Raw genomic sequence first — 11,703 nt, 5'->3', positions numbered from 1 at the left:
CGTTAGGAAAATGTGTAATATCCATATCAACAATGTGTAAATATGGCCGACAATGGTCAGCTTTTATATGAACTCCTGCTTGCATAACAATGCTTTACTCCTTTACCTAAGAAACTAATTGTTTATTCGGCATTGTTGTGTTACATTATTGCCGTCAACAATCCGCTTTCGTTATTGCGGAAAGAGCTTTGCTGTTAATCGGTTGTAGAAGAAGTGCGTCGTGGACTAGGTAATTTTGTGCTGTTAAAAACGTTTTAGAATATCGCAATTACTTATCTTATATAAGAATTATTAAGAAATCTGTGATACTCCATTTTAGTTTTGGTTAAATTGATAATTGCGGGTGGACGTCGTGGTCTCTTACAACTGAACAAAGTTTGAGGTAAGGTATTCCTATTTATTATTATTGTTCGTCACATTTAATGTTTTCATCTGCATTTGTGAACTCGTGTAAGAGAATTAGTCTTGTCTTCTTTTGACGTAAATACTCGTACGTCTATACGGAAGGGTCATTCGGGAAAACAGCGTTAGGAAAATGTGTAAGATTCGTATCAAGAATGTGTAAATATGGCCGACAATGGTCAGCTTTTATATGAACTCCTGCGTGCGTAACAATGCTTTACCTAAAACTATTTGTTACGTCATCTGTTTACTCGTCATTGTTGTGTTTCATTATTGTCGTCAACAATCCGCTTTCGTTATTGCGGAAAGAGCTTTGCTGTGAATCGCTTGTAGAAGAAGTGCGTCGTAGAGTAGATAATTTTGTGCTGTTAAAATCCTTTTAGGATATCTCAAGTACTTATCTTATATAAGAATCTGTGGCACTGCGTCTACATTTTAGTTTTGATTAAATTCATCATTGTGGGTGGACATCGTGGTCTCTTACAATTGAACAAAGTTTGAGGTAATTGATTCCTATTTACTATTATTGTTCATCACATTTAATGTTTTCATCTGCATTTCTGAACTCGTGTAAGAGAATTAGGCTTGTCTTCTTTTGACGTAAATACTCGTACGTCTATACGGAACGGTCATTCGGCAAACCTGCGTTAGTTACGAAGATGTGTAAGATCCAGCGCCGGGTCACCTTTAAATTTTAATTCCTCAGGAATGGTAAGAGTAAGGGTAATATAATCTATTTGTAAAATGATCAGTAAATTAGGACCTTTAAGAATCTGTAATGTATTTTGTTGTAATTATAATTGTTTATACATTATTGTAATTTTAATGAACCAATATGTACAATTTTCAATGCATCTGGCGCGTTAAGCGCCCGCCTCTCGAAAACCGTAAGAGATGGATCTGGACATATTGCGTACGAGATTTCCATATCTGTTTTCAGATTTTACATATCACAATCCGCTTGGTTACGGAGTACGTATTTACGTCAGATTCTCCAGAACCGTGGTTCCACTGTCATTTTTTCTGTTATAAGTCATCAAATTAGCTACTACAATGGTGAGTATTATATTTTGCTCATTTCAGATGTTTTAAGGAAGAAATTTTCGTTGTGTTCTTTGATTACAATGTTTTTCACGAATGGAATGTGCTACCTCTGCTAAATACGTTATTACTTGTGATTAATAAAATGTAAGTTCTAGCATCTAATTAATGTGAAAGTAATATGAATTTCTAATTTTGTGTGATAATTTTGTTATGTAACCTAAATTTAATTAATCTTGCTTCCACGTGGCAGTTGCTGCATGTCAGCAATGCAGGAACTATTGCCACTGAGTTTTAAATTTTTTTGTCAAGGCTTGAGTAAACGATGAAATTTCCTTGTTAGAAAAAGTTGAGTCTGGAATTAATTTGTTATAAATTTGGAACTATCAGTGAGGTTCTGTATGAAATGAGTTTACAATGTTGCTAAGAAGAGATTTGTGACCAGTGATGCATGAGTTGTATATATTTGTACATGCATTGATGTGGCATTGTCTGAAGAATCACTGCTTCCATATGTGTGAGTTTGAACTGTGGCTCTAAAACATTTAAGAAATTCATAAGCTCTTGTAATTTCATGTTTCGCTTATTACATATGAAAGGTCAGGATCTTTCAATGTCTTGTCATGTGACAGGGTAGTCTGAAGTTGTGTTGTGTTTCAGCGTGAGTGTATTTCAATTCATGTTGGGCAAGCTGGCGTGCAGATGGGCAACGCATGCTGGGAATTGTACTGCCTGGAACATGGTATTCAGTCTGATGGTCAAATGCCATCAGACAAGACTCTTGGAGGTGGTGATGACAGTTTCAAGACATTCTTCAGTGAAACTGGGGCAGGAAAGTATGTACCAAGGGCAATTTATGTGGACCTGGAGCCCACAGTAGTAGGTATGTTTATTTGAAATCTCATAAGTAAAGCAAAGGAGAATCCTGCTTAATTGTATTGGGAAATGCCTGTTGAAATGTAGCAGAGTGTAATGTTGATATATTGAAATTGGACGTTGACTGGTGTGTTCACAGATGAAGTTCGCACTGGCATCTACAGTCAGCTATTTCACCCCGAGCAGCTGATTTCTGGAAAGGAAGACGCTGCTAACAACTATGCCCGAGGTCACTACACCATCGGCAAGGAGATCATTGACCTCGTTCTGGACCGCATCCGGAAGCTGGCCGACCAGTGCACCGGTCTTCAGGGTTTCCTGATCTTCCATTCGTTTGGGGGTGGCACTGGCTCAGGCTTTACGTCTCTGCTTATGGAAAAGCTGTCGGCTGACTACGGAAAGAAGAGCAAGCTGGAATTTGCGATCTACCCCGCCCCTCAGACTTCAACAGCTGTTGTCGAGCCCTATAACTCCATCCTCACCACCCACGCCACGCTTGAACATTCTGACTGTGCTTTCATGGTTGACAATGAAGCCATTTTTGACATTTGCCAACGTAACCTGGACGTTGATCGTCCCACCTACACCAACCTGAACAGACTGATTGGCCAGATTGTATCCTCGATTACCGCTTCTCTCCGGTTCGATGGCGCTCTGAACGTTGACCTGACTGAATTCCAGACTAACTTGGTGCCCTACCCCCGCATCCACTTCCCTCTGGTTACCTATGTCCCTGTCATCTCAGCTGCGAAGGCATACCATGAGCAGATTTCTGTAGCTGAAATCACAAATGCTTGCTTTGAGCCTGTCAACCAGATGGTGAAATGTGACCCAAGAAATGGAAAGTACATGGCGTGCTGCATGCTGTACAGAGGAGACGTCGTACCCAAGGACGTCAACGCTGCCATAGCGACCATCAAGACGAAGCGCACGGTCCAGTTCGTGGACTGGTGTCCAACTGGCTTCAAAGTTGGCATCAACTACCAGCCACCAACTGTTGTTCCAGGAGGGGACCTGGCAAAGGTACAGCGTGCCGTATGCATGTTGGCCAACACGACCGCCATTGCCGAGGCCTGGGCTCGTCTGGACTACAAGTTTGACCTCATGCACGCTAAGCGTGCCTTTGTTCACTGGTACGTGGGTGAGGGTATGGAAGAAGGCGAGTTCTCAGAAGCTCGCGAGGATCTCGCAGCCCTGGAGAAGGATTACGAGGAGGTCGGCATGGATACTTTTGAAGGAGAAGAATACAGTGCAGAGGAGTACTAAATGTCAACTCCAGTTTCATTTTGGGATGTCAGTATTGTAAGAATTTTGTGTTTGTCAAATAATGTTGCAACCTATTGATCAGGTGCTTCAGTTCATTTTGAAAGCAATATTTTTTGTGCAATTTCTTTTACCTTCCATCTTTTCTCTACCGTCATTTAAGTTTCTCAAATACTTGTACCAAATGTTTTTTAACTGAAGTTGTGTTAATGTCTCGCAAGTTGGTTGAACTGATGGGTGAGAAATATAATGTATTGGTTGGGATCCCTGAATGAAAGAGGCTGCTGGAAGACCTCAGGGAGATGGGAATCAATGGAGCAAACTGAATGTAGCTGGCTCAGGATGGAGTTAAGCAGGCTTTTGTGAACATGAATCTTTCAGGTGCAGTTAAATATGGCTGTAGTTCTTCAACCATCAATGAGAAATTTTTCAAGTACTTGTATTAGACTGTTTTAGACTAATTAATAAAATAATGGTATTGGTTCTTTAATTTATTTAATGGTGGACAACTTTAGCTGGTGCACCTTCAGCATACATAACGGTTCCAACAAAGCGTAGGTTTTGCATTCTGAATGTTCGTGATAAACGTACCAACAATAGTTAAAGGAGAAACTCGTGGTGGAAGTTTGCTTCCGCTTTGGAACAAGTATATGTAGTTTCATCTCTCGTTTGTATTCCCCGCTAGAGGTGGTGGCTGGCCATGACGTATCTGGACACAATGCGAGGCAATTTCTACTTACATTCAAAAACAATATGAAAAACACCTATTACTATATTTAACTGACTAGAATATGACGACGATGAAGGAAATAGCAGGTAACAACACAGCCATGATTCAAACCCAGTATCTCCAAAATTCAATTATTGACCGCTGTCGCTCTCATCGTACTGTGTTAACCGTTGGTGACCTACGTACAGGGACTGTCTCGGTATCCATCCTGACATAATGAAGAACATCGCAAGATCTGTTCTTCGCCCAATTTACATGCTTCATCGCCTTATCCAACACTTGTGTTACTAAAGGCAATTGAGAAAGCACCTCCTGCTTATTATGCAACATCTGATTCGTTTTTATACTCCCCTAAAGATATAATCGTTGTTGGATTCTTCTGTTTCCCAGTAGTGAAATAAATTTCCCTGGACTTAGCCTCTGAATACCCTCGAAATAATGCTCATTGCGGTGAAGCGATCTGCCTGGAGATGGCAGAAAGGCTGATATGGCCGCATAAAAAGTAAAACATTTGACGTTGGATGACTGCTTTGGGAAGGAAAAGGCACGTGTTTACTTATTCGATTCTTCATTTAAAGATATTTTTCTTTGTTCCCAAATGAACGATTCATGTAGTCTTTTGTTAAGGTGTACACATCAGCGTTGTACAGGTGGTTCCACGGTAAGGCGGCGGTAACAAATTCATTTCTATAGCACATGAATACTAGAGAGGATATGGAAAGGATTGAACTGCCTGAGGATTCTGTTCAGTGTCGTCCGATGTTAAAGGAATGTTGAGTGTTTGGTTTTGTTAGTCAGTATGTCAGTTCACTGCAGATCAGCTATTCTTTTCAACGTAACATATACTTGAATGAATACAAAGGCACTCTGCTTGGGTCGTATTTTACGGTACCGTGTAGTTGCACTGAGATGGCTGTCTTCCGTGTTGTTGCGCCGTGTAAATCGCACTTCCTCGGGCAATGCTCTTCCTGGTCCATGTATCTCAATCCGATTCCTTGCCCTGATGATGGTGGCATCAAGCACCTCTGAAACATAGTAAATATTTATCATACTACGCGGCGATACAATCAAGAATACAGCCTTCGTCATATTCTGCGCCACAAGAACCTTAAATTTCCATTAGAAGTTATACATTTAGAATCTTTGAACCTATGATTTACGACAGAAGAATAAAGGACTTTTGTCAGACCATTACTGCGATGCGTTATTCAAATGTGTAGTGACGCGAACCAATGCCTTTCTGTAGTATACTGTAAGCCAATACACAAACGGTTTTCATAAATTTTTATAGACGTGTTTATAAAATATAAGAGATTCGACATAATGTTCCCTCTTCTCTAGTGATACGGCAGCAAACAGGACGTCAGATATTCATTTAACGCAGTGGAGTAATTTTTTAAGCATTTACGCAACGAAGGTCTTTATCGTTTACACTCCTCGTTTAACATTGTTCAACTGACGAAATCAAGAATGGAAGGTGGGCGGTATTTGTAGCACCCATAGGATAAATTATAAATTCTTACAGAAGTCTGTGATTGGAAATTACTCAAGGATCGCTTGAGAGAATTAAATGGGAGGATAATGATAAAATGTATCTTACTATGAAATTATCAATTACATTAAGCTGCTTCATGGCCAAGCTTTAGTGAAGACGAAAATTAATTTTTAATTTCATATAACTAGGTCATAGCCACGGTGGTCTAGCGGTTAGAACGCTGACCTTGTAATCCTGGGGTCTCGGGTTCGATTCCCGGCGGTGCCCGAATTTATAACTTGTGTTGGGCAAGGCCGTGGTCTAGGCAACACGGAGTTTTCCTCCGGGGCATCCCAACAATTACTCCATTCACACACAGAAGAAGGCAATGGCAAACCACTTCTGGACCATCTGCCAAGAACGTATATGAACAGGTCCCAGTCCGAGAAAAGGATGCAAGGATCCTGTTCATATGGACCTGTCGTCAGACAGAACACTAAATAATAATAAGATGAGGTGGTCTAGCGGTTAGAACGCTGGCCTTGTAATCCTGGGGTCTCGGGTTCGATTCCCGGCGGTGCCCGAATTTATAACTTGTGTTGGGCAAGGCCGTGGTCTAGGCAACACGGAGTTTTCCTCCGGGGGCTTCCCCGGTTTCTCCATTCACACACAGAAGAAGGCAATGGCAAACCACTTCTGGATCATCTGCCAAGAACGTATATGAACAGGTCCCAGTCCGAGAAAAGGATGGAAGGATCCTGTTCATATGGACCTGTCGTCAGACAGAACACTAAATAATAATAATAATAATAATAATAATATAACTAGGTCCATCTTGATAACCTGAGTGACTACAAACTTTTCAAGAAAGTCTCTGCCCAGTGGTGAGAAAACTGATAGGGCTGTGGGCCTACTACAAAGACGTCGTAACCTATAGTACGATGCCATCCTGAGGAATAGAGTGATCTTGAATCGAACACGAAGTAGGAGGTGCAAACTCCTTTTCAGCATTGTTTTATGAGGGAAGGTCATGGTTCGTCTTGTGGTCTGCTCATCGACTGCGAATCAACTGCAAGTATATATGAGAATTCAAAATTAAGGAGCCGTGGTATAAGAAGTTGGTAAAGTTTTTAAAACGAAACCAACCCCCCCCCCCCGGAGGGGGGTTGGTTGCGTTTTAAAATCTTGAGAAAGAAACTAAACCAACACCCCCCCCCCCCCGAATGGGGGGTTAAAACACTTGACTAACCCCTCTTCGAGGGTTAGTTTAGTGTCTTACTCAGGTCATTTGTCACGTCATTTATGTTTACCATTATATTTTATAAATAATAGGATGACTGCTGAAACTGTAAGTTCCATAACTGTCTCAAATAAATTTACACGGAATATATTCTACGACGAAAGTTAGAGAAAAGCGCAAAGAAAAATATTTGTCTGTAACCGTTTGTTCTGTACAGTTACCTTTCTTTTCGAGATAAACACAAGACAGATTTGTAGGTACCTAAGGCCATTAAGTTTTTACCACGGACGGGAAGACCCAGGTTGGCGACATTACACGATTCACTACCAGTAACTAAACTGAGAGAGATACACTGGTGACCACAGTATTATTTATGTGAAGACGATGGATGAAATTGATGAGAACGTTTCTTAGTCACTTCATTTAACTTTGGGTAAGAACATTCTTTCTCACGAAGTTAAAGTATTTTGTAACTGAAAGTAGTTAGGATTATCGAAATGTCATTAATTTAATAACGTTAACAAAACCGTTCTTGAAATCTGGTATATTAGAACCGATTTACAAACAAGTACACTTTAAGTATAAGTGCATGTTTAAAGATTAAGTGCAAAGAATAATTGTTAATTTATCGTATGAAAAACAGAATACAGAAACTTTAACTGATAATAATTAAATACATGTACATAAGTAAAGTAAAGTTTGTCCCGCTATGCGCCATGTAGGCGCTTGGGGTGAGAGGAGGTATAGCTCCTCCCTTCCTTGACCTCGGCACTACATGGGGGTGAGTGGTCAGCATCACGCCCCGGCCGGCTTTACCCCCGGGAAAGGACCCCGGTACCTATTGTAGAGGAGGCTGGGTGGGCCCCAGAGCCGGTCTGGACGCAGAAGCTAGAGGAAAAATCCTCTGCCCCCGTCGGGGATCGAACCCCGGTCGTCCAGCCCGTAGCTAGTCACTATACTGACTGAGCTATCCCGGCTCATAAATACATGTACATATGAATAAATTTTTACAAACGCAATAAAAAGCAGATTGCTTCTTGGCAAAAGCTAATAACACGCAAACATATTTATTAATTCCAAATTATAAGTTTTTTTATTTGTTTGGATCCTTCCAACCTCTTCAGGTTGTCAGGGATCTGCTCATACATATATACATTCTTGGCAGAGATGATCAGAAGTGGTTTGCTATTACCTTCTTCTGTATATAAATGATGATGAATATGAAGTAATTGTTGGGATGCCACGGATAAACCGGGGAAGCCCCCGGAGGAAAACTCCGTGATGCCTAGACCACGGCCTTGCCCAACACAAGTTATAAATTTGAGCACCACCGGGAATTGAACCCGGGACCCCAGGCTTACAAGGCTAGTGTTCTGACCGCTAGACCACCGTGGCGAACCAATTATAAGTAAGTAATTTTATTAAGACACTGTAATTCGATAAAATATTTATAGATTAGCTAAACGATGTCGGATTCTACATTATTCATGTCTAAATAGGCTATCTTGCGGATGATACAGGAGATTTCTTGGATTAGTTTCTAATCCCAGCGGCTGCCATTTGCGCCGTGCAACGAGAGAAACCATGCCCGGACGTAGAAATACACGTCACGACATCTTTAAGATCTTATCAGTTTAGAGGAGAATTTTCAAATGAAACTTGAAAAACAAAAAATTCGCTTGTTAGCTTCTGTCAGCGTGTAACAACTCATGAACAACTGAATGGATTTTCATGGCTGTTGATGTTTGGGAATTAACAGAAATTCGTTGACACGTTCAAGTATCAAAATAAATCGGAAAATAATAATAAGAACTTTACGTGAAGATATACATGCTTTTCTGAAAGCTGAAGTTTATTGGTAAGACGTCTCAGAGTGAGGGATCACCAGGTTCACTTTCACGTACGGAATCCTCCGTCGTGTCATCACCCAATTAGGGAGGCGTTACATACGCCGCCCATGCAAATTTTATTGGTCACATACAAATGTGACGTCACTGGCGGCATTCACAAATGTCTGGCTAGAGCACTGAAATTGTTACGCTAAGCGTAGGCTTCGATTTTATACACTAATGATGTTGCGTGGCGTGTTACATTGGGAAGAATACCATTTTTAATGACACATTGCAGCTAAGAAGGCTTAGTAATCTTCCATCCGGGTGTCACCACGAGGTACTTAGGAAAATTGACGGAAATATTAGAATTGACGTTAGATAGCAGAGAATCGAACAGGGTACATTTTGGAAGATGTAATGTTTTGCAGTGTAGTCCGTTATAAACTGGTGCACATTTCAGAGAAACTTGTTGCTTCCATCATCAGGGCGATCGCCTCTGATACGTCGGTCTATTTATATCAGACTACACGGTGCATTCCAAAGACGGTTATTTTCATATTCGCCTCCGTGAGAAACTGAAATCTCGCCAGAGTCCATTAAGATTGAGAGTCGGAAACATGAGTTTGTTGGTATCACGTGTCTGTCAGATTAGATTTCCGCAGTTCCGATATGATGTGTAGTAAATAACCTGGTATAATGAAGATTTAGCTTATGAGAGAAAATTAAACGGTACTAATATTGTTTAATTAACAAGAATTATGGAAAATGCCTGTGAAATATTATAACGAGAAGTCGACACAAAACGTTGTACTTACCACCACAGAGTAGCTACGTATAGGAGTGGTATAAGATCTGTGGATCGAAGAAAGTCAATGTGAGGCGAGAGGGATCTCATTCAACCCAACCAGGAGCATGAAACAAACAGATAGGTGCAAACATCTCAGAAAGAAAGATAACACAAGTCTGTGATGGGCAGTCCGAAGTAATGATGTTTTGCGAAACCACTAACCCCAAGGAGCACAGTGGTTTTGGGAAATTTACCGTCGCTCAGCTAATAAATTCCCCGCCTTTTACGGAACCCGAAGGATCAATATCGTATTTACGGGAGTCCGCCAACGGTATCTAACCTGAGCCACATGAATCCAGTTCACACCCAACCAACCTATTTATTACCTTACTCAAGATATGCAGGTGTACCAAAAAACATATATACACATTAAATTAAATTTTAATAAACTCAAACATTACGTACGTCAACATTGGCACTTTGTGAATTAGCGAATCTAGTGCAAGTGCTCAAAATGACCATCACCCATTTTCTGTAAATATAACACACAGATCGATAACAAGGTTAATATTTCCGTATTATACATTGGTATATCCTGTATTTAATATTATCTTACCATCTACGCCTACGCCTTCCAAGAGGACTTTTACCTTTGGATGTTGAATGAGGACCATATGTAAACACAAATTGCAAAATTCAACACAATGTGCTTGAATAGGCACCACCTGGTAATGCAGTCCAAGTGACGTCACAATTCATGTTTACAGGAAGTGACGAGAAGGTGCGCTGTTGAATGACATCAATTCTTCTCTGATGAAAGACTCTCGGGATACAAGCCATTGGTGAACGGTGAACAAAGCAAATCTTCTGGCATTTAGATAACCATCTATGTTCTCATCATCAGGGTTGCTTAGTAACCAGTCCACTGTTCATCCAGATGATGCATTCTCTGCTGAGACCTGCATTTTCAATGTTGACTGTCACAAACCACGGCTTTAAAAATGTGAAAAAAGCACTGTTCACACATTAAAAGGTGTACCGAAGAATGCAGGACAGAAAGAGGATTGAAAGTATTAATTGTGATATCTGGACTTATATCATAAGAAATATACATACATTTTTATTCAACTTTAGTTGAGTGTGGTTGCCTTCATACATACTTTGCTCCCTGATTTATTACATGCTTAAGAATAGGCCTTTCATGCCTGGAAGCATTGCTGGAAACAATTGTTTCCTCTTCCGGTAAGCCTGCGACACTACTCTGGTCGTCATATGATTATAAATGAGGTTCCTTTAAGGAGAATGTATCTGCATGGGCCCTCAAACCGCGCCCCGCTGTCCCCATTCGACGCCAATCTTGTGTCCTGTCCTGCTTCTGTCGCATATTAAACCTACGGCTTTTACTCACTCCCTACACGTTGGGGAAAATGTGCTAAACGCATTACATTAATGATGTTCAAGATCTTAGCAATATTTTACGTCAGCTGCTGTTGTATACCTGTGTGGAATAATCCAACTATGGGGACCATAAGAACCACATGTAACACATATATATTTGAAGATTTCTGTCTTCTGGGTTATTGCGCTGTGTAGTCTGGTCGATGTTAACCAACGTTTCAGAGGTCATACTGCCTCCGTCATCAGGGCGATGAATATGCCAATAGAACCAACAAACCAACCAAAAAGCTAACTGAGGGCGGAGGCCTGCGCAAGCGCAAGCATCGTCCCTGCCTAGGTGAAACCATTCCTGCGCACAAGGCGTATTGCTGGAAATGGTAAACGGTCTTATTTAAAAAAAAAAACGGAAATTTTGCTATCGCTAACGGGGTTTCGTCGTGGCGGGAGCCTCGACCATTCAAACTGGGATCTGTTGCTGCTGATGGGAGGTTATCCCGTCAGGCAAGTTGTCCAAAGGAATTTGGTTGTTTGGATCTCTGGGGTTTGAACCCAGAGAGGGAGGCGCCGTTTCGGCTGAAGGCCTCTGCGGCATGGGGGGAAGATCACTTCAGCTGATGGCCTCCATGATCGGGGGGGGGGGGGGGGGGGGAAAGGTGGCGG

General features: G+C 41.2%; 2 protein-coding genes across 2 annotated transcripts in view; one reads left to right on the top strand and one right to left on the bottom strand.

Moving 5' to 3' along the window:
- The first annotated feature begins 249 nt into the window (after positions 1-249).
- LOC147874488 (tubulin alpha-1 chain-like) lies at positions 250-4,076 on the top strand. The gene is made up of 4 exons (XM_087345219.1): positions 250-382; positions 1,343-1,458; positions 2,104-2,326; positions 2,459-4,076. The coding sequence occupies exons 2-4, from the start codon at positions 1,456-1,458 to the stop codon at positions 3,583-3,585; spliced, it is 1,353 nt and encodes a 450-aa protein (XP_087201345.1). The 5' UTR covers positions 250-382; positions 1,343-1,455; the 3' UTR covers positions 3,586-4,076.
- LOC147874487 (uncharacterized) overlaps positions 4,061-11,703 on the bottom strand; it is a 21,255-nt gene continuing 13,612 nt past the window's right edge. Inside the window, exon 2 of the mRNA XM_087345229.1 lies at positions 4,061-5,337. Within this exon, the coding sequence (XP_087201355.1) occupies positions 5,120-5,337 (218 nt within the window). The 3' untranslated portion in view covers positions 4,061-5,119. The remainder of the gene's footprint in view (positions 5,338-11,703) is intronic.

Source organism: Zootermopsis nevadensis, unplaced genomic scaffold (genome assembly GCF_977971745.1).
Source record: "Zootermopsis nevadensis isolate Lab colony 2312 unplaced genomic scaffold, Znev_1.0 Znev_ptg000008l, whole genome shotgun sequence".
NCBI classification, from domain to species: domain Eukaryota; kingdom Metazoa; phylum Arthropoda; class Insecta; order Blattodea; family Termopsidae; genus Zootermopsis; species Zootermopsis nevadensis.
The sequence above is the reverse complement of the archived record's forward strand: the minus strand, read 5'-3'. Positions and strand labels throughout refer to the sequence as shown.